Source organism: Bubalus kerabau, chromosome 15, assembly GCF_029407905.1.
Source record: "Bubalus kerabau isolate K-KA32 ecotype Philippines breed swamp buffalo chromosome 15, PCC_UOA_SB_1v2, whole genome shotgun sequence".
NCBI lineage: Eukaryota > Metazoa > Chordata > Mammalia > Artiodactyla > Bovidae > Bubalus > Bubalus kerabau.
Window position 1 is genome coordinate 82,983,962 of NC_073638.1, and position 19,722 is coordinate 83,003,683.

The following is a 19,722-nucleotide window of genomic DNA, read 5'->3' on the forward strand; positions in this document are numbered from 1 at the left end:
AACTAGAAATCTGAAATGAGTGGAAGTATATTCCATGCAGTGGAAGCATCAGTGCAAAGAAGCTGAGACAAGGGCAAGTTTGGAGTGGTCCAGATTTGGTAGAAATCAGTGTGAATGAAGTAGAGTGAATGAGTTGAATATTGATAAGATATGAGATAGCTGACTAGAACATAAATGACAGAGTGGCATTAACAATTTCAAGACATTTATTGCCCCAAAATGGGTAGCATTATTATTATTTTCAGTGAGATTTTCAAAACAAAATGTGAAGAGTTAGTGCCCATAAGATTAAGGTAAAAATGAGTGAATCATGTGCCTCCTTGTATTCTAATAGGGCTATTTACCTTTGGTAAATTTCACATGAATGTGCTTTTTCTTTCCAAATCACTCGGTAATGACTGAAGCATTGGTTTATTAAGCTGCTATAATTATTTAGCTCTAGATAAAATATGCCAACAAAAGCACATACTTCATTAAAAGCTATTATTATATTTTGTCTGCATTTTAAATGGTTGGAACTATTCCTCAACTAAAGAGAGAAAAAATATGAGACAAAATCTACATCCTACCATCCCAAATGGCCATTGTCATTTGAGTCATTGCATGGAGCAGATTCAAAGGGGTAAAATAGCTTTTGTAGACTCTACCTACATGAAGAGAAAATCTAGAGAAACTTTCGCCTTCTCAGCAGCTTTGTTAAATGCACCCTTGACTTCTCTGTTCCTCAGGCTGTAGGCCACGGGGTTCAGCATGGGGATGAGCATCGTGTAGAACACGGATGTGATTTTGTCTGTGTCCATGGAGTGGCTGGAGCTGGGCTGTACGTACATGACGATGACAGTTCCATAAAATATGGAAACAGTAGTGAGGTGAGAAGTGCAGGTAGACAGAGCCTTCTGGTACCCCTCTTGTGAGTGCACCTTCAGAATTGTCATAAATATGAACAGGTAGGAAATAAAGATTACAAAAAGTGCAAACAAGACATTGAAGCTTGAGACAAGAACAAGAACCATTTCACTGATGCGTTTCTCCGAGCAAGAGAGAGTCATGACTGCTGGGACATCACAGAAAAAGTGATGGATCACGTTGGACCCACAGAAAGAGAGACTGAACGTGTCTCCAGTGTTGACAGAAGCATTCAGAACACCACACGCATAAGAGCCTACGACAAGACAAGCACACCTATTTTTTGTCATGGAGGTGGTGTAATGTAGGGGCTTGCACACTGCTGCGTAGCGGTCATAAGCCATTGAGGCCAAGAGATAACTTTCCACAGTGGCAAAGACTATAAAAAAGAACATCTGAGCAGCACATGCATGGTAGGAGATGACTTTGTCTGCTTTCAGGAGCCCAGCCATCACTTTTGGAGTGACAGTGGAGGAGTAACAAAAGTCCACCAGAGACAGGTTACAGAGGAAAAAATACATAGGAGTGTGGAGACTAGAGTCCAGCAGGATCAACATGGTCATCCCCAGGTTCCCAATGAGAGTGAGGAGGTAAATGAAGGTGAAGATTATAAAGAGAGGAATCTGCAGCTGTGGGTCATCTGTGAGTCCAAGCAGGATGAAATCGGTTACCTCTGTGCTATTCTTCATGGATTTGAGAATCACAAGATGCTCTCGTAATGAAAATAAGGGAGAGAGTGATGCAGAAAGAAGAGTTGCACAGAAATTGAAATGCACAAGCATTATTTATTACAATAGGATTCACAGAGAAGATTCTTCATAGACACCTTTCCAACATGTAAATTTTCTATATGAATAATCTGAGTTACAGGAAGGGATAATGAGCTTGGAAGGTTATATGCCTGGAATGCATTGATCTCTAAATCAGATTTTTGAGTCTCCCAAGAGGTGGAGCTACTGGTAAAGAACCTGCCTGCCAATGCAGAAGAGGTAAGAGATGCTGCTTGGATCTCTGGGGGCAGAAGATCCCTGGAGAAGGGCATGGCAACCCACGCCAGTATTCTTGCCTGGAGAATTCCATGGACAGGGAGCCTGGCAGGCTACAGTTGATGGGGTTGCAAAGAGTCAGACACGATTGAGTGAATTAGCAGCCCACGAGCTTATGCTTTTATAGTGCTCACGTGTATTTATTTAATACTCTCATTGCTGCTAAGTCACTTTCATTGCATGAAAGTGAAAAGTGAAAGTGAAGTCGTTCAGCCATGTCCAACTCTTACCGACTCCATGGACTGCAGCCTACTAGGCTTCTCCATCCATGGGATTTTTCCAGGCAAGAGTACTGGAGTGGGGTGCCATTGCCTTCCCCAATACTCTCATTATTCTTATTAAATTGATAGTTGTTATGACTATTTATATATAAGTAACATGGCAACAGAGAGATTGAGTAATTTATTCAAGTTTATGTGGCTATTAAGAGACAGCAATGCTTTAGAGCCATCAGAATGGTTTCCAAAGTAAACAACATTAATGAATTTGAATTGGCTTTAATTTCATTCAATTTACATTTGATTATGGTATCCATTCCACCAAGTTTTATGCTTGGGATGACACACTAGAGTAAGTCACAAATATGTGCATAGATGCAGTAAGATACATGCAGCATTAGAGACAAATACAACCTGCAAAATAAGGGCTAAAGAGAAGGTATGGAATTGGATGAAAGATATTGTGTTCTGAGGAGACAGGCACATGTATTCCCATATAAACCCTACCATTGACTACCTGGGAGACCTTTGTCCTAAACTAAGTTTCCTGAAGCTCTTTTTATCTATCAATAAAATGAAGGTGATATTGGAATCTACTTCAGAATTCTTGTGAGAGTTAAATGGAATAATCATGACAAGCAATTCATATAATGTGGGTGTTCAGTGCAATCTTGATGAGTGCTATCTATAGTCTTATAATTAAGATAGAATGATGGAGCCTATTGATTTAGAAAAGGTTGGTGACAACATGCAGGGCTTTAAGGCATGGATGGGTTTTTAAGTATTGTAGTTTTATTTTTGATTTCTACTTTTTTCATACACTATGTCCATTTGGAACTTTCTTTCTTTCTTTTTTATTTTTTTACACTGTTTCCCAGTCTGTCTTCCTGTCTTATATTATTGGCTTTGTCAACTACTCTATGCAGGAACCCAGGGATCTGCAAGACTTCTTTTAAGTTCTGTTTTTAGTTTGATACCCACTTTAGCTTGTGTTGAATGACTCCTCTCTTCGACTCATTCTTAGTGTCATTACTGTCAACTTTTAGCTGGATTGCAGATGCTGAGGGCTGAAAATTCATGTCTGTGGCATTGACTTTAACCTTGCAGATTGTTCAAGAGCAAGACAAATGTTTTAAGTCAATTAATTTGTACATTAAGTCTTTGAGAGGGCATGCATTTTCTGGTAACTACTGCTTGTTACCATTCTCTTCCTGGCCCTTCCACACATTCCTTCATGTGTCTGAATTGATTGTATTTGTATATAAACACATCACTCAAATCATAATATAAGCTATAATTTTTTGTTTAGCATTTGCTATGTTTTATGATGACAGGTCAATTCTTATTGGGCCCAAATGGACAATCCAGTAAAGTAATGGCTTCTTAAAATTCACGAATTTAGTCACATGCACACAATACTTGTCACCACATTAGAGAACATAAACACACATTCTAGTGTTAGAATGTGGGCATATTTGGGAGCCATTATTTAGACTGCTACAATGGGAATGAAAAAGTATACAATAGATAAATTATCTATAGAATTAGAGATTATTGAATCCGAGGTGTCTTCATAGATCGCGTGGCCAAATTCCTAGTTGTGTCTATTAATCAACAGATGTGCAAAAAGAAGTATTAACTTGTCTGAAGTCATATATGTAGAATGAATCCATTCCCAAATCACATTTATGGAGATTAGTGAGAGCTCTGACATATGCTTATGCGCTAGTTTATCTCTCAGCTAGACAGAAATCAGACAAGTGGGCAGGCAGATAGACAGAAATATAGAGGACAGTGGATGTATGACTGGGTGATGAATGCATGGATGGAGAGATAGGAGATTAGACAGGAGAAGGAGAGTTTGTGCATACATATTCATATCCATATACATATAAGCTCCTAAGATCCCCTGGAGGAGGGTATGGCATGGAAAAACAACATGCGTTTATGACCCATTCAATCAGAGCATCATTTAATTTAGGTTTTTGCTCAGTTTCTGAAGGAAAGCAGCTTGACATATCCTAAATATTACTGTACTACCTCCTGATTGAAATATCTTTGCATTTAAATACTAGATCCATATGATGATTTCAGAAAAGTATTCAAAGAGCCAGATATGAGCTCAGAAACTCATAAAATATGTGACTGCTTCTGCATGAATTGCATTTTTCACTAAAAATGAATATTGAATATAGGAGCTTACCATGTTCTTTGAGAAAAGGAAAAGACAATCTTGAAATATGAATCTGAAGTCAGAAATCATCCTCAAAATTAGTTGCAGAGATTGTCTTTCACGATCTGCTTCAAAAGTTCCAATGTTCCTGAATCATAAAGAAATGAAGAAAAGATAATTAATATGGAGCTAGAAAGCTTGAGTTCAAGTCTCACATCTAGTGGGTTTTTCTGATTATTTGGAAGAGTTCTTTATCTTCTGCCAAGTTCAGCCTTTTTATTTATGGTATTTAAAAAAGAAATAATAAAATTGTCACTCCCACATACTTTGCAATATTTCACCTATAAAGAGCAAATGAATGCATTGAAACATGTAGAATATCATATAAGAAACTAATCGCCAGTCCAGGTTCGATGCAGGATACAGGATGCTTGGGGCTGGTGCACTGGGATGACCCAGAGGGATGGTACGGGGAGGGAGGTGGGAGGGGGGTTCAGGACGGGGAGCACGTGTACACCTGTGGTGGATTCATGTTGATGTATGGCAAAACCAATACAATATTATAAAGTAATTAGCCTCCAATTTGGAGAAGGCAATGGCACCCCACTCCAGTACTTTTGCCTGGAAAATCCCATGGATGGAGGAGCCAGATAGGGTGCAGGCCATGGGCTCACTAAGAGTCAGACATGACTGAGCGACTTCACTTTCACTTTTCACTTTCATGCATTGGAGAAGGAAATGGCAACCCACTCCAATGTTCTTGCCTGGAGAATCCCAGGGACGGGGGAGCCTGGTGAGGTGCCATCTATGGGGTCGCATAGAGTCGGACACGACTGAAGCGACTTAGCAGCAGCAGCCTCCAATTAAAATAAATAAATTTAAATTAAAAAAAAAAAGAGTAAATGAGAGTTGGTCTATAAAAGACCTTAGACCTCTTCCTTTAAACAAGAATCAATAGAATTTTTACCAAAGGGCATTTCCCCTGCTGTCTTTAAAGACTCTCTATAAATAGCTTAAGGAAAGGCCAATGTGTTGACTAAAATGTATTAGCGTTCACCTAAATAAATAGTGAACTAATGGCCTCTGCTCAGTCTAGCCTTTAAAAGCTAATGCCATGTGGTGTCATCATAAGACTTTAGAGACTAATAAGTGGGAGCAGGAGAAAATTATCAAGGTGCATTGCTCTTGGGGGAGCAGGTGTCCTATGAGAGCAAGCGATTTTTCTTTCCTCACTTATCTGGGGAAGAAACCATTCAACTGCCCACAGGGACATAGCTTGGTATGTTGAGGAGCACACGGATGCATTTTTCAGCAACTCATGTCACCCTCCCCCCCCATATTTTATTAAGATGTAATTTATGTACATGAACAGCAGATTTAATCCATTTAATTGACTGTGACTGTTGAGACTTGAACTATCAGTTCAGTTCACTTCAGTGGCTCAGTTGTGTCCAACTCTTTGTGGACTGCAGCACACCAGGCTTCTCTGTCCATCACCAACTCCGGGAGCTTGCTCAAACTCAGATCTATTAAGTCAGTTATACTACCCAACCATCTCATCTTCTGTCATCTCCTTCTCCTCCTGCCTTCAATCTTTCCTAGAATCAGAGTCTCTACTAAAATTTTATTTTGTTTTTATGGACAAAACATTTTCCTTTTTCACCTTTCCTTCTTTTAAATATTCTAGCCAAAGATCAGGCTACTGCAAGTGTTAGGAGGCTGACAAACAATATCTTGATTTCTTTTATGGGTTTGCAGTGAACACACAGATATGGCACAGGGATAAGAAAGATGGGAATTAAATCAACTTTAATACTGATCATTTAAAATTTTGGTTTAGGTCTCTAGGAAGATGGGCTTCTTTTGATCTGGAATTACCCTCTTGTATACGCTAGTGGTACCCTATCTACAAACCCATGGCAATCATTTTGTCTGTGTAGAGTACCAGCTCTTACAATGAGGGCTTATTTTTGCTGCTAGAATATGTTCAGTCTATGTATGAGCCATATAATTTCTCTGGTGGCAGGCATCAATAGTTGGCAGATAGAAGCAGAGTGATAAATCCCTCAGATTCTTCATCTTTCAGGTAGTAAAACTCTGAGGCAGGTCTATACTGTCTTCAAGTGACCCCTGGTGTAACTGAGCCCTAGTTGTCCACACAGGTAACATGCTCACTCATGACGCCTGTATTGGCCAAGTTTCTGGTCCTGATTCACTTGCTTGCTACTCACTCAGTGCTTTCTTCTGTTAACTCTAAAATACAACTATTTGAAATGAAATCCCCCCTCTCCTTTTTTTTAGCCACATCACTCAGTTTGTGGTATCTTAGTTTCCCAACCAGGGATTGAATCCAGTACCTCAGCAGTGAAAGTGCAGAATTCTAACCACTGGACCCTCAGGGAATTTCCTGAAATACAATCCTTGACTCTGGGTCTGCTTATGGAAAATTGCCGGGGACCAGCCCCGGCTGATCCAGGGTATTCGAAGGAGAGACGGCATAGGCGAGGGTCAGGGAACAACTGCTTAATTACACTTTAATTAAGGATACAAAGAGTAATAGAATAAGGATAGCTCAGTAGGAAAATTCAGTGGAGAAAAGAGGCTGAGTAGCTTGGTTTACGCGGGAGACCAATAAAACTTCAAGACAAGAAGTTTGCACCACTTACGTAGGCCGCAGGCATCCTTCCGTTCTCCCGAAGGAGAGGAGACACTGAGGCCTCCCCGGTCGGATCTTAGAAGCCCAGGCATAATTAGCAAGCATGGTGGGTTCCGCGCTCCAGATGGAGACTCAGCTAGAATTTGGAAGAGAGAGTGACATGGGGAGACCAAGTTTCAGTGAACAAGGCCCGCACTTTATTTTCCAAAGTAGTTTTTATACCTTAAGTTATGCATAGAGGATAATGGGGGAAGGGGTAGAGTCATGCAGCAAGCCAGGCTTTTTTCCTGTAAACTTATCATATGCAAAAGTTCAGGTGATAGACATCTTCTGGTCAGGAGGCCTGTTAACATTTTAAGAAACTTAACTTTCTCTAAAGGTGATTATTCCAAAGTCAGGCACCAGCCTTCCAAAAAGCATTGGACAAAGCTGCATTTTACATTTCTATACACCCATTATATCAATCAATACACTGCCAAGGACACAGTAGGTAAGGAGTATGGAGACTTAGCAGCAAACATTGGCCCAACAAGTGAAAAACCCTTCACCAATACAATTTCTAATCAATCTTTTAACTACTCAAAGGAATCTGTGTTTAGGCAGTTTAGAACATCTCCTGCCTCTCACAGTTGGGAGGCTCTGAACAATCACATGTGGCCGGAAAAACCCATTCAGGCAGGCTAGAGGATTTCCAAAGGAGTTTGTAGGTTGAAACACTGTCACATCCAGGAATTATTAACTGGAGCTGTAAGCTAACTCTCTTTTCAGAGAGAGGTAGTGGGAGACAGCCCCCCGTAAAGTCAGAGGTGTAGGTGAAAGCACAAAGCAGAAAGTAGGCAGACTCTGGTTTTGGGGGTAGATGCTCGAGAATTTCCAGGGGGACTCCTGAGGCTCGATCCCGCCTTTGCGTATGCCGAGCCTCCTTCCTCATGACCTTTGTCATGGGCGGAGTGCCTCACGCTGGCTTCCGGCAGTGATAGAATTCCAGTTGAGCTATTCCAGATCCTCACTCAATATGCAATATGCCGGCTCCCGGCAGAAAATCTAACCTAATATTTATCCTAGGACTAGTGGTCTCTCCTTTGATGGGCAGTTTCTATCCCATTACTTTTTCTACATAAATAAAGCAGGATAGAAAATCAAAAGACACCTTTGCTGCAGATAAGAGTGAAGAAAAAGAAAGAACAAATTATGCTCTACTCCTCTTCCAAATTCCCCAATCTGATGAATTACTCTCTTACCTGTTGCTGAAGCACTTTCACTGAACTTCTGCACCTGTGGATTGTATACTAACTTTTGATTTTTGTATCTTTGATAATGTTTGATTTTGCCATCACATTCAAATAGTAGTCTATCTGGCTATAGAAATCTAGATTGATATTTATTTTGTCCTATTTTTTTTTAAGCTATCAGGCTGCTGAATAATCACTTCAAATTTTTTAAAATAAGAAAACTGATTTAGGACAATTACTATTATTTCTCTGTTATGTTTCCCTCTGCAGCAGATTGAATTTCTTGTGTCTCCTCCTCCCAGTTCATATGTAGAAGTCCTAACACACAGTGCCATGGCATCTGGAGGTACAGCATTGAGAGGCATTTAGAGTTAGATTTGATCATGAAGGTGGGGAGTTAATAAGGTGGGGACTAAATGCCCTTATTTAGACAGCATATTAAAAAGCAGAGACATTACTTTGCCAACAAAGGTCCGTGTAGTCAAGGCTATGGTTTTCTCCAGTAGTCATGTATGGATGTGAGAGTTAGACTATAAAGAAAGCTGAGCACCAAAGAATTGATGCTTTTGAACTGTGGTGTTGGAAAAGACTCTTGAGAGTCCCTTGGACTGCAAGGAGATCCAACCAGTCCATTCTAAAGGAGATCAGTCCTGGGTGCTCTTTGGAAGGACTGATGCTGAAGCTAAAACTCCATTACTTTGGCCACCTGATGTGAAGAGCTGACTCTTTGGAAAAGACCCTGATGCTGGGCAAGATTGAAGGTGGGAGGAGAAGGGGATGACAGAGGATGGGATGCTTGGAGGGCATCACCAACTATATAGACATGCGTTTGAGCAAGCTCTGGGAGTTGGTGATGGACAGGGAAGCCTGGCGTGCTGCAGTCCACTGGGTCACAAAGAGTTGGAAACGACTGACTGAGTGAACTGACTGAAACTCCATGATTAAGTCATGATTTTTATGATTTCAGTTCAGTGCAGTTCAGTAGCTCAGTCATGTCCGATTCTTTTCGACCTCATGAATTGCAGCACACCAGGCCTCCCTGTCCATCACCAACTCCCGGAGTTCACTCAAACTCATGTCCATTGAGTCGGTGATGCCATCCAGCCATCTCATCCTCTGTCGTCCCCTTCTCCTCCTGCCCCCAACCCCTGCAGCATCAGGGTCTTTTCCAATGAGTCAACTCTTTGCATGAGGTGGCCAAAGTATTGGAGTTTCAGCTTCAACATCAGTCCTTCCAATGAACACCCAGGACTGATCTCCTTTAGAATGGACTGGTTGGACCTCCTTGCAGTCCAAGGGACTCTAAAGAGTCTTTTCCAACACCACAGTTCAAAAGCATCAATTCTTTGGTGCTCAGCTTTCTTCATAGTCCAACTCTCATGTCCATACATGACCACTGGAAAAACCACAGTGTTTGTTAATTGCTATAAACCTTTGAACACTTTTCAGAGTTATGACAAAAAATTGATTCTGAAGATTTCTGTTTGCTCTTTTGGTGTTTCTGTGGAATTCCTTAATTTGCCATTTTTCCTGCCTTATCTCTGGCTATTGCATTTAGGACCCACTGAATAATCTGGGTTAATTTCCCATGTCAATACTGTTAACTTAATCACAACTGCAAAGTGTTTGTCACAGAAGATAACTGTATTAGTCAGCGTGGACTTCCATAACTGGATGCCACAGACTGGGTGACTTAACAACAGACACTACTTTTCTTATATTACTGGAGGCTGGGAATTGCAAGATCAAAGTGCTGGGCAATTCAATTCCTGGTGAGAAATCACTTTGTGGCTTGCAGATGCCAGTCTTTTCACTGTGCCCTCACATGGTAGAGAAAGAGAGCTCTGATACTTTTTCCTCTACTTATAAGGCAGAAGTTCTATTGGATTAAGGCCCAACTGTTATGACCTTACATAATTTCATTACCACTTTGTCATCCCTGTCTCTGAAACAGTCACATTAAGGGCTATATCTTCCCTATGTTAAATCTGGGGAGGACGAACATGATTCAGTCCATAACAGTAGCCATATAAAGGTCCAAGATATCAGGGGCTCATTTCTTTGGAGACATTATTCAGCCTCTCCCAGATTTGCTTCTCAGTATGCTACTATGTCCATCACAGTTTGCTTTGTGAAAAAGAGCGCTTCTGAATGTGGTCACTAAAAGATGTCAGTTAATGAAGGTGTCATCATCCACAGAAGCAAACTGAGCTAGAAAATTGAGCCTCCTCAGTGTGTCAGGAGAAGAGACAACTAGTGTGTTAGGTATATGCTTTCACCCACCCTGACATGACGCGTTTTTCCAAAGTCCATCGTCTACAATTAGTAAATATCTCTGCTGAGTTGCAATGGAGCAGTCACACATGAGGCAAAGCTAATCGAATGTTTGAGCACCAGTATATTTGTGAAACTTCCTATACCAAATTTTGAGAATAAGAAAAGAGTAATATTTAACCTTAAGGGACACCTGATATTCCTGGAAATTGTACTACCCTTGGTATAGATGTCGTCTCATGATCCTCCTAACAATCCTTTGATGATTACGTGCTATTATCTCCCTCTTTACAGATGAGAAACTAGAGTTTGGAGGAGATAAATAACTAATTACATTTAGGGTGACACCATCTCCGTGCACAGAACAAAGGCGTGACCACTAGACTTGCTGCACTAAAAAATGTGTGATGTCTTGTGGTGAAGTGTGAGTGAGTGAAGTTGCTCAGTTGTGTCCGACTCTTTGTGATCCCATGGACTGTAGCCTACCAGGCTCCTCCCTCGGTGGGATTCTCCAGGCAAGAGTACTGGAGTGGGTTGTGAGATCAGAGGAAAAAGGTCAGTCGAAATCATGGATCTAATTCCTTTGTTGAAAGAAAGTTCCTAGGACAGAGCTGTGGTGGTAAGGCAAATGTGGACTTTAAAGAGGATTTTATGAGATTTCTTTGAGACATCTTTGTGAAAGAGCAAGAAAAGATATGAGACAAGAATTAAATTTTAAAACACAATAAAACACCGAGCCCTGGGAAAGATATGACACAAGTGGAATGCATTGCAGGTGGGACCCATCTAGTTGAACAAATTCAGAAAACCGTTTGACGTTCTTTTTCAATTAGGCGTATATTTACTGTATGGCAGAGCTATCTTTCTCACAGATATTTACTTAAATGAAATAAAAACCTATATTTGCAGAAAAACTCTTTAGGGTATATGTTTAGATCAGCTTTATTCATAATCACCAAACACTAAACCAATATAACGCTCCTCATCTGAGTAACAAACAATCTGTAATGTCCAAAAAATGGAGTACTGCTAAAAAAGTATATACAGAAAACAATTAAGTAGTTTCCAGGGGCAGTGGCTAGGAGAAGGAGTGGACCACAAAGAACCGTGGGTTTCATTTACATGCTAGAAGTGTTCTATAAATGGTTAGATAGCTATACGTATTTAAATTATTGGAATAATACACACAAATTTGTGGATTTTGCAGTTTTGCAATTATGCGTTTAAAGAAAAAAAAAAAGAACGACAAGTAATACCAAAATATGCGTGCACACTCATATGCAATAAGGTCCCCACAGGGTGTTCAGTTGCTTCTTCCCTGGGAAGGTGGGGTGAGGAGCTGCAGATGGCCCCATGGGGGCACCCCCGGAGAGCTCCATGTCTCTGTAACTCACTCCTGGTTCCCTTACACCAGCCTCTGAAATACCAACAACACTCCAAGCAACATCAGTTTAGAGGGACTTGACTGCATGCCAAGCTCCTTGGTCATTGAACACTCACCCGCATGTTAGTCATTGTCCTTGCACACAGGTCTCCCTCCTGCCTGAGGAATTGCTGTGAGCCTACATTATTGCCAAGGAAATCACCTCAAGATAAAAGTTATGTTGAATATCTTTAAAATGGTAACCCTCTCTACTGAGTTTTTCAGTAGACCTTCCCTTATTTGCTATTTACAGACACAATTCTGTAAGCTACACGGGAGGAGTAATTTCACATGTTTATTTTACAAACTAGGAGAAGGTGATGCCTCCAAGAGCACAGCAAGAATTAATGGTGGATTTGGGACTTGAACCTGGGTTCTTGGGTCCCTGTTAGTCCTGGTTCCTGGGTCCTTGTTAGTGTTTCATCCTGATCTTTCACTGTCTTAAGGTCCTTGGAGTCTTTTGACCACTACCTAAAGTTCAGCTTCTTTATCACTACTTAGGCATTGTTTCATGGCTGAACTTCTGATTTCACACTCACTATTCAGGATTGACTGTCCTTTCTCTTCAAGGAATGAGATAATTATTCCATAAACACTATTAGTGAAAAGTGTAATTCATGCAAAAACAATGGGAAGCCTATACATATTATGAGTTTTTTGAGCATAGAAATGATGTTTTGAAACTTTTTTCCAAAATAGTGATCTGAGATTGGAGTCTTAATATCCAAATTTCCATTGGTGAGAAATTTAATGGTACTTATGAACCCTCCTGTTGCTTCCCTAAAGAAGAAGAATAAAAAATAAGACAGATGGTGCTCTGATTGAGCAGGTAGCGATATTTTTTTCTTGTTCATTAACAGTTGGTCTCTCATTAAAGTTAAAAAAAGGATAAGTGTGAAGGGACTATTCTTTAAAGTACACAGAGAACAAAAGGAAATAAATAAATTAGCAAGATCTAGCAGGAATTTCACCTTTTACCACCCTTATATTTATTGGTACCTTTATATGTGTTGACAGTGAGGTGACTAAAAGCCCCTGGATTTTGATTAGATGAAAATTAGGCTTCAGTCTTGAATTTTTTAGACTAGCAATAGAATTGTAGAATATCATATAATCTCTCAAGTCTCTAACTCCTTTAATAGCAAAATAAAAATAATGGTACTACACATTGTACACATAAACACACACAGAAGCACATACATACTCACATACACAGTTACATGTGAAGTTCTTAATATTAGACCAGGATAATTTTGAAGTAGAAATTGCTAATGCTAATGCATTTAAATTTCATTGCAATGTCTTTTTGTTTGTCACTCTCCCCCTTTATTCCTCACTACTGCCAGTGCCGCTCATAATTCCCAAAGAGCACTGGTGGAAACCAAGAGAGAGGTGACACAGGTCATCCTCCTTTGACTAAGAGTGCCCAGAACTGTAGGTCCTCCTGTTTATCATGTTTGCCATCATTTACCTCATCCATGAGGTTGGAAACCTGGGAATGATCACATTGCTTCTCTTGGACTCTTGTCTGCACAATCTTACGCACTGTTTCTTCAGTAACCTGTCTCTGGTGAACTCTGGTCCTCAGCTGTCACTCCTGTAGTAATGGCTGGATTACTCACTGGAGACAAGATCATCTCCTACAATGCCCGTGCTGCTCAAATCTTCTTTTTTGTAGCCTTTGCAAGTGTGGAACCTTGCCTTTTGACCTCAGTGGTTTATGACTGCCACACAGCAGTACGCAAGCCCTTGCATAGCACCACCACCACGACAACACATGTGTGCGCACATCTGACCATGGGATCCTATGTCTGTAGTTTTCTGAATGCTTCTTTCCATGTTGGGGACATATTTGGTCCTTCCTTATGCAAGTCCAACATAGCCCATCACTTTGTGATGTTCCAGCTGTCCTGGCTCTCTCTAGGTCTGATAAGCACATTAGTGAAGTGGTTCTTGTTTTCATCATGAGCTTTAATGTCTCTTTTGCTCTTCTGATTATATTGATTTCCCTATCTCTTCAGTTCAGTTCAGTTCAGTTCAGTCACTCAGTCGTGTCCGACTCTTTGTGACCCCATGAATCACAGCACGCCAGGCCTCCCTGTCCATCACCAACTCCAGGAGTTCACCCAGACTCACGTCCATCGAGTCAGTGATGCCATCCAGCCATCTCATCCTCTGTCATCCCCTTCTTCTCCTGCCCCCAATCCCTCCCAGAATCAGAGTCTTTTCCAATGAGGTGGCCAAAGTACTGGAGTTTCAGCTTTAGCATCATTCCTTCCAAAGAAATCCCAGGGCTGATCTCCTTCAGAATGGACTGGTTGGATCTCCTTGCAGTCCAAGGGACTCTCAAGAGTCTTCTCCAACACCACAGTTCAAAAGCATCAATTAACATTTGTAAATATCTTGAAGATGCACTCAGCTCAGGGGCATCAAAAGGCTTTGTCCACCTGAGCTTCCCACCTCACTGCTGTCTCCATCTTCTACGGGACCATCATTTTCATGGACTTACAGCCCAGCTCCAGGCACTCCATAGACCCAGACAAAGTGGCATCTGTGTTCTACTCTGTGCTCATCCCCATGCTGACCTCTGTGGGGTATAGTCTGGGGAACATGGAGGTCAAGGGTGCATTCAAGAAAGTCATTGAGAAGGCAACATTTTCTACAGATTCTGACATTGCAGCATGCCCAGTGTGTGTGCTCAGTGGCTCAGTCATGTCCACGGACTGCAGCCCACCAGGATCCTCTGCCCACAGAGTTTTCCAGGCAATAATACTGGAGTGGGTTGCCATTTCCTAAGACGCGATCTTCCTGACCCAGAGATTGAACTCACATCTTTATTTCTTGCATTGACAGGTGGATTCTTTATCACTAGCGCCACCTGGGAAGCCCAGTAAGTACTGCTGCTGCTGCTGCTAAGTCGCTTCAGTCGTGTCCGACTCTGTGCGACCCCATACACGGCAGCCCCCCAGGCCCCGCTGTCCCTGGGGTTCTCTAGGCAAGAACACTGGAGTGGGTTGCCATTTCCTCCTCCAATGCATGAAAGTGAAAAGTGAAAAGTGAAAGTGAAGTCGCTCAGTCGTGTCCGACTCTTAGCGACCCCATGGGCTGCTCCATCCATGGGATTTTCCAGGCAAGAGTACTGGAGTGGGGTGTAAGTACAGGAACCTTTATTAATTCCTCTCAGATTTTCCCCATGCAATGAGTTATTTTTTTAATCCCCACACTGCATTTAAATTCCTGAGATGGCATCCTTATCTTTTCAAAAGTCTGATTTTGGTAAAAAGAAAACATATTCAGAAATTCAATATCTGAATGATGATAGCTAAGGAAAAGCATTAGAAAATTTGGGACCTGTTTGTCAAAACGTACTTCTGATATTTGATTCATTGTGTAGTAATGTATTAATTATGTACTGATGTATTTGATTTGTCATTATTATGGGCACGTACACACTGGAATGGGAAATTTGTCAGAGGTAAATGGAGCATGGCTAGTTTTTGATAAAAATAATTTAAATTGTTAGTTGAGATATTCAGTATAAAATTGTGTCTAATAGCAATTATTCCTTTTGTGAAATAACTTTTAATATTCTGAATAGAAGGAAAAATTATAGTCTTTTAAATGAAAGTGTCTACTCTTTTGGAGGATTTTGTTGAGAGATACATAAATATCATATTTTAAATGAATCAGTGTTTCTGTCTTGACTGAGTCATTTTTGTTAAATCAACATGTTGCCATCATAATTTTTAAAAAGATACAATAATTATCCAAACTCTATAGCTTGGCTCTCTCTGTGTGTTCTACACGCTATGGGTTTGGACATGCTGTTTGCTGTTTATTCGCTCAGTCATGTCTGACTCCTTGCTACCCCATGGACTATAACCTGTCAGTTCTCCTCCGTCCATAGGATTCCCCAGGCAAGAATACTGGAGTGGGCTGCCATTTCTTTCTCTAGTGGATTTGGACATATGCCTAATCCAAATGAAAGCTTTCCAGGTGGCTCTAGTTCTAAAGAACCTGACTGCCAATGCAGGAGATATAAGAGACATGGGTTCCATCCCTGGATCAGGAAGATTCTCTGGAGAGGGCATGGCAACCCAGTCCACTATTCTTGCCTGGAGAATCCCATGGACGGAGGAGCCTGGTAGGCTACAGTCCATGGGGTCACCAAGAGTTGGGCACAACTGAGTGAATTCACTTTCACTTTCACAATGCCTTAAGGGAGATAATGGAAGCCTGGTGTGTACCTCACCCCAGAGCCTGTCCTCCATGCACAATGCTACGCCTTCCTCTCAGAGTCACCTCTGTTGATGGACAGGCCCCCGCTGATCCAGTTCTACACATGCTCTATGCACGTATCCTTTACTTCAATGTGAACCCTTGATGAGGTGAAGTTGAAAATTTTGTTAAATTAAATTTGATCTAAATATACTTAAAGCCAATCCACCCTGAATATTCATTGGAAGGACTGATGCTGAAGCTCCAATACATTGGCCACCTGATGAGGAGAGCTGACTCATTTGAAAAGACCCTGATGCTGGGAAAGATTATGGGCAGGGGGAGAAGGGGACGACAGAGGATGAGATGGTTGGATGGCATCACCGACTCAATGGACGTGAGTTTGAGCAAGCTCCAGGAGATGGTGAAGGACAAGGAAGCCTGGTGTGTTGCAGTTGAACATGACCCAGAGGCTGAACAACAATGCAGATCATAGTCTTAGGAACCACGCAATGTAGATTCAAGGGTTGTTTTGGGTCTAAGGCATGGCTTGGCTATTAATACTCTTTATTTTATTCATTTTATTATTTTGCATTGAAGTACAGTTGATTTGCAATATTATATTAGTTTTGGGTCTACAACAGTGATTCAATAGATTTCCAGATTATACTCAATTTAAAGTTATAAAATATTGGCTCTATTCCATGTGCTCTATATTATATCCTAGTTCATACTTCTTAATCTCCTTCCTCTCTCTTGCCCCTTTTCCTTGGCCTCTCCACACTAGTAACCAATAGTTTGGTCTCTGCATTTGTGAGTCTGTTTCAATTTTGTTACATTCATTTATTTGTTTTATTGTTTTATCCCACTTGTAATTGAAAATATGCAGTATTTGTCTTTCTTTCTATGACTTATTTTACTTAGCATAATACCCTCTAGGTCCATCCATGTTACAGTAAATGGCAAATTTTAATTCTCTTTATGGCTGAATAAAATAAACCAAATAAAAGCAAATACACAATTCTAGATGAAGAGGGCTAGGGGAGGGTGAAATGGTTAAAGGAAGTAAACTGTATGGTGATGAGTAGAAACTAAGCTGTCAGTGATGAATGTACTGTGCTGCATACAGAAGTGGAAATATAACATTGTACACACGAGACTTGGATTTCCCTGGTGGTTCCAGTGGTAAAGAATCCATCTGCCAATGCAGGAGATATGGGTGCAATCCCTGGGTCAGGAAGAGCCCCTGGAGAAGGAAATGGCAACCAACTCTAGTATTCTTGCCTGGGAAATCCCATGGACAGAGGAGCCTGGTGGGCCATATAGTCCACGGGGTTGCAAGAGTTGGACATGACCTAGTGACTAAACAGTAACAACAATGATATGAAACTTATATAAGACTATAAACCATTTAAAGGGAATTAATAAGCAGCATTAGCTTATTTTAAAGCAACTGCAAACAGAAAAATATACAATGTTATTGCTATCTCAGTGCATTTTTTAAAAAAGGTGAATGTTGATAGTCATGGATGAAAAATTTAAAAATTATTATATTATTTTTCCTCCATTTTCCTTGTACTATGGCTATTGTATCCTTTTGAAAACTGTGATGTGAAAATTCAGCTTAATAAAATGACTCAATCAAGACAACTATTAATTCACTTAAGATGGTATATTTATACATCTGTCAGTAAACTATGCCAACAAAATAAGTGCATAGTTTCATCAAAAGTTTATTATTTTTTTCTCAGACAAAGACTTTTAGAACAGATATTCAGCTAAAGAAAGTCATATTAGATATAAATTTATATTTTAATCCACTAACTCACTATTCTCATTATTTTTAATAAAAACAAACCCTCTCCATCTATCTCTCACTACTTTTCTTCTCCTACGAGTGTGTGTCTAAGGCCACAGGCGCGCCCTTCTGTCCACGGCTGGCTTGTCTTCCTGCTTTGCCTGTGTGCCCTAGGGCCTGCGGCAGGTAAAATGCATGTTGAACATGTTAATGTCCTTAACAAGCTTTTTGACAAGCAGAACCACAATATTTTATGCTTCTCTTTGGCCATCCTCATTTAGTTGTTAGATTTCTGAACACGTTTCCTTATTCTAGACAATATACTTTAGAAAAAAATAAGGGTGTTATTCAGCACTTAATTTCTGCATGTGACTCAGTGAATGGGAAAAATGTGAGCAGAGTAAAACTGGATCATTATGTATTCTAAAATGTTAAAATGACAATCTTAGAGACAATCTTGCCTTTGCAATCATCTTCTTGAAAGCACTCTTGACCTCCTTGTTCCTCAAACTATAGACCAAAGGGTTCAGCATGGGGATGATCATGGTATAGAACACAGATGCAATTTTGTCAGTGTCCATGGAATGACTGGAGCTGGGCTGTAAGTACATCGTGATAACCGTACTATAGAAGATGGAGACTGCTGTGAGGTGGGAGGCACAGGTGGATAAAGCCTTCTGGTATCTTACAGAGGAGTGCATCTTCAGAATGGTGATAAATATGAATATGTAGGATATTAAGATAACCAGGAGAGCAAAGAAGATGTTGAAACTGGCTACATAAACAAGAACCATCTCACCAACATACCTATCTGAGCAAGAGAGAACCATGACTGCTGGAACATCACAGAAAAAGTGGTGGACCACATTGGATCCACAGAAAGAGAGACTGAAGGTGATTCCAACATGGATGGAGGCATTCAGGAAGCCACAGGCACAGGGGCCTGTGGACAGACCAGCACACACGCTTGTCGTCATAGTTGCCTTGTAATGGAGGGGCGTGCACACTGCTGCATAGCGGTCATAGGCCATTGCTGCCAAGAGGAAATTTTCCATAGTGGCAAAGGCTGCAAAGAAGAACATCTGAGCAGCACACACATTATAGGAGACGACCCTGTGGCCTTTCAGGAATCCAGCCAGGACTGTGGGAATGACAGCTGTGGAGTAACCAAAGTCCACCAGAGACAGGTTACTGAGGAAAAAGTACATGGGCGTGTGGAGATGCGAGTCCAGGAGCACCAGCAGGATGATGCCCACGTTTCCAACCACATTGACCAAGTAAATGAGAACGAATATTATAAAGAGGGGAACTTGCAGATTTCTAGTGCTGGTTAGTCCTAGGAGAATGAACTGTGTCACTTCGGTCGTGTTCTCCATCCGGGTTACTTAAGAATCAGATGTCCAGAGCAAAGAGAAACAAAGGAACAGAGCGTCAAATTTAGCTAAGATTGCAGTAACAGCGAAACTGAAATGTTTATATCTCATGAACATTTTTTTGTTACAGAAATGATACGTGCTTCAAGATTCTCCACATCTAAAGCATGGACTTAAGAGTGAAATTTAGTGTATTATTCATCTAGAATTCTAAACGATTGAATGAGGGATCGTAATGAATCATCTCTCCAGTTTTTAATTATTTCAGATATGTCAAAACACAATCATTTTGGAATTAATAACTCTGACAGTTCAGCTTTTTCCTAGCCTATTAAATTCACACACTTCTTTGCTGTTTATATGCCAAGGCCCTTGTAGACACAAGAGGATGAGTAATTTGTATTT

At 40.7% G+C, this 19,722-nt stretch overlaps 2 protein-coding genes and 1 pseudogene across 2 annotated transcripts; 1 reads left to right on the forward strand and 2 right to left on the reverse strand.

The window, feature by feature from the left end:
• Positions 1-647: 647 nt before the first annotated feature.
• LOC129627953 (olfactory receptor 5B2-like) lies at positions 648-1,598 on the reverse strand. Its single transcript, XM_055547383.1, has one exon. It carries the CDS (start codon positions 1,593-1,595, stop codon positions 648-650), a length of 948 nt encoding a protein of 315 aa, XP_055403358.1. The 5' UTR covers positions 1,596-1,598.
• Positions 1,599-13,116: 11,518 nt separating this feature from the next.
• Positions 13,117-16,312, forward strand: LOC129627954 (olfactory receptor 5B2-like; annotated as a pseudogene).
• Positions 16,313-18,375: 2,063 nt separating this feature from the next.
• On the reverse strand, positions 18,376-19,323 carry LOC129628587 (olfactory receptor 5B3-like). The gene has a single exon (XM_055548041.1). It carries the CDS (start codon positions 19,318-19,320, stop codon positions 18,376-18,378), a length of 945 nt encoding a protein of 314 aa, XP_055404016.1. The 5' UTR covers positions 19,321-19,323.
• Positions 19,324-19,722: the final 399 nt, after the last annotated feature.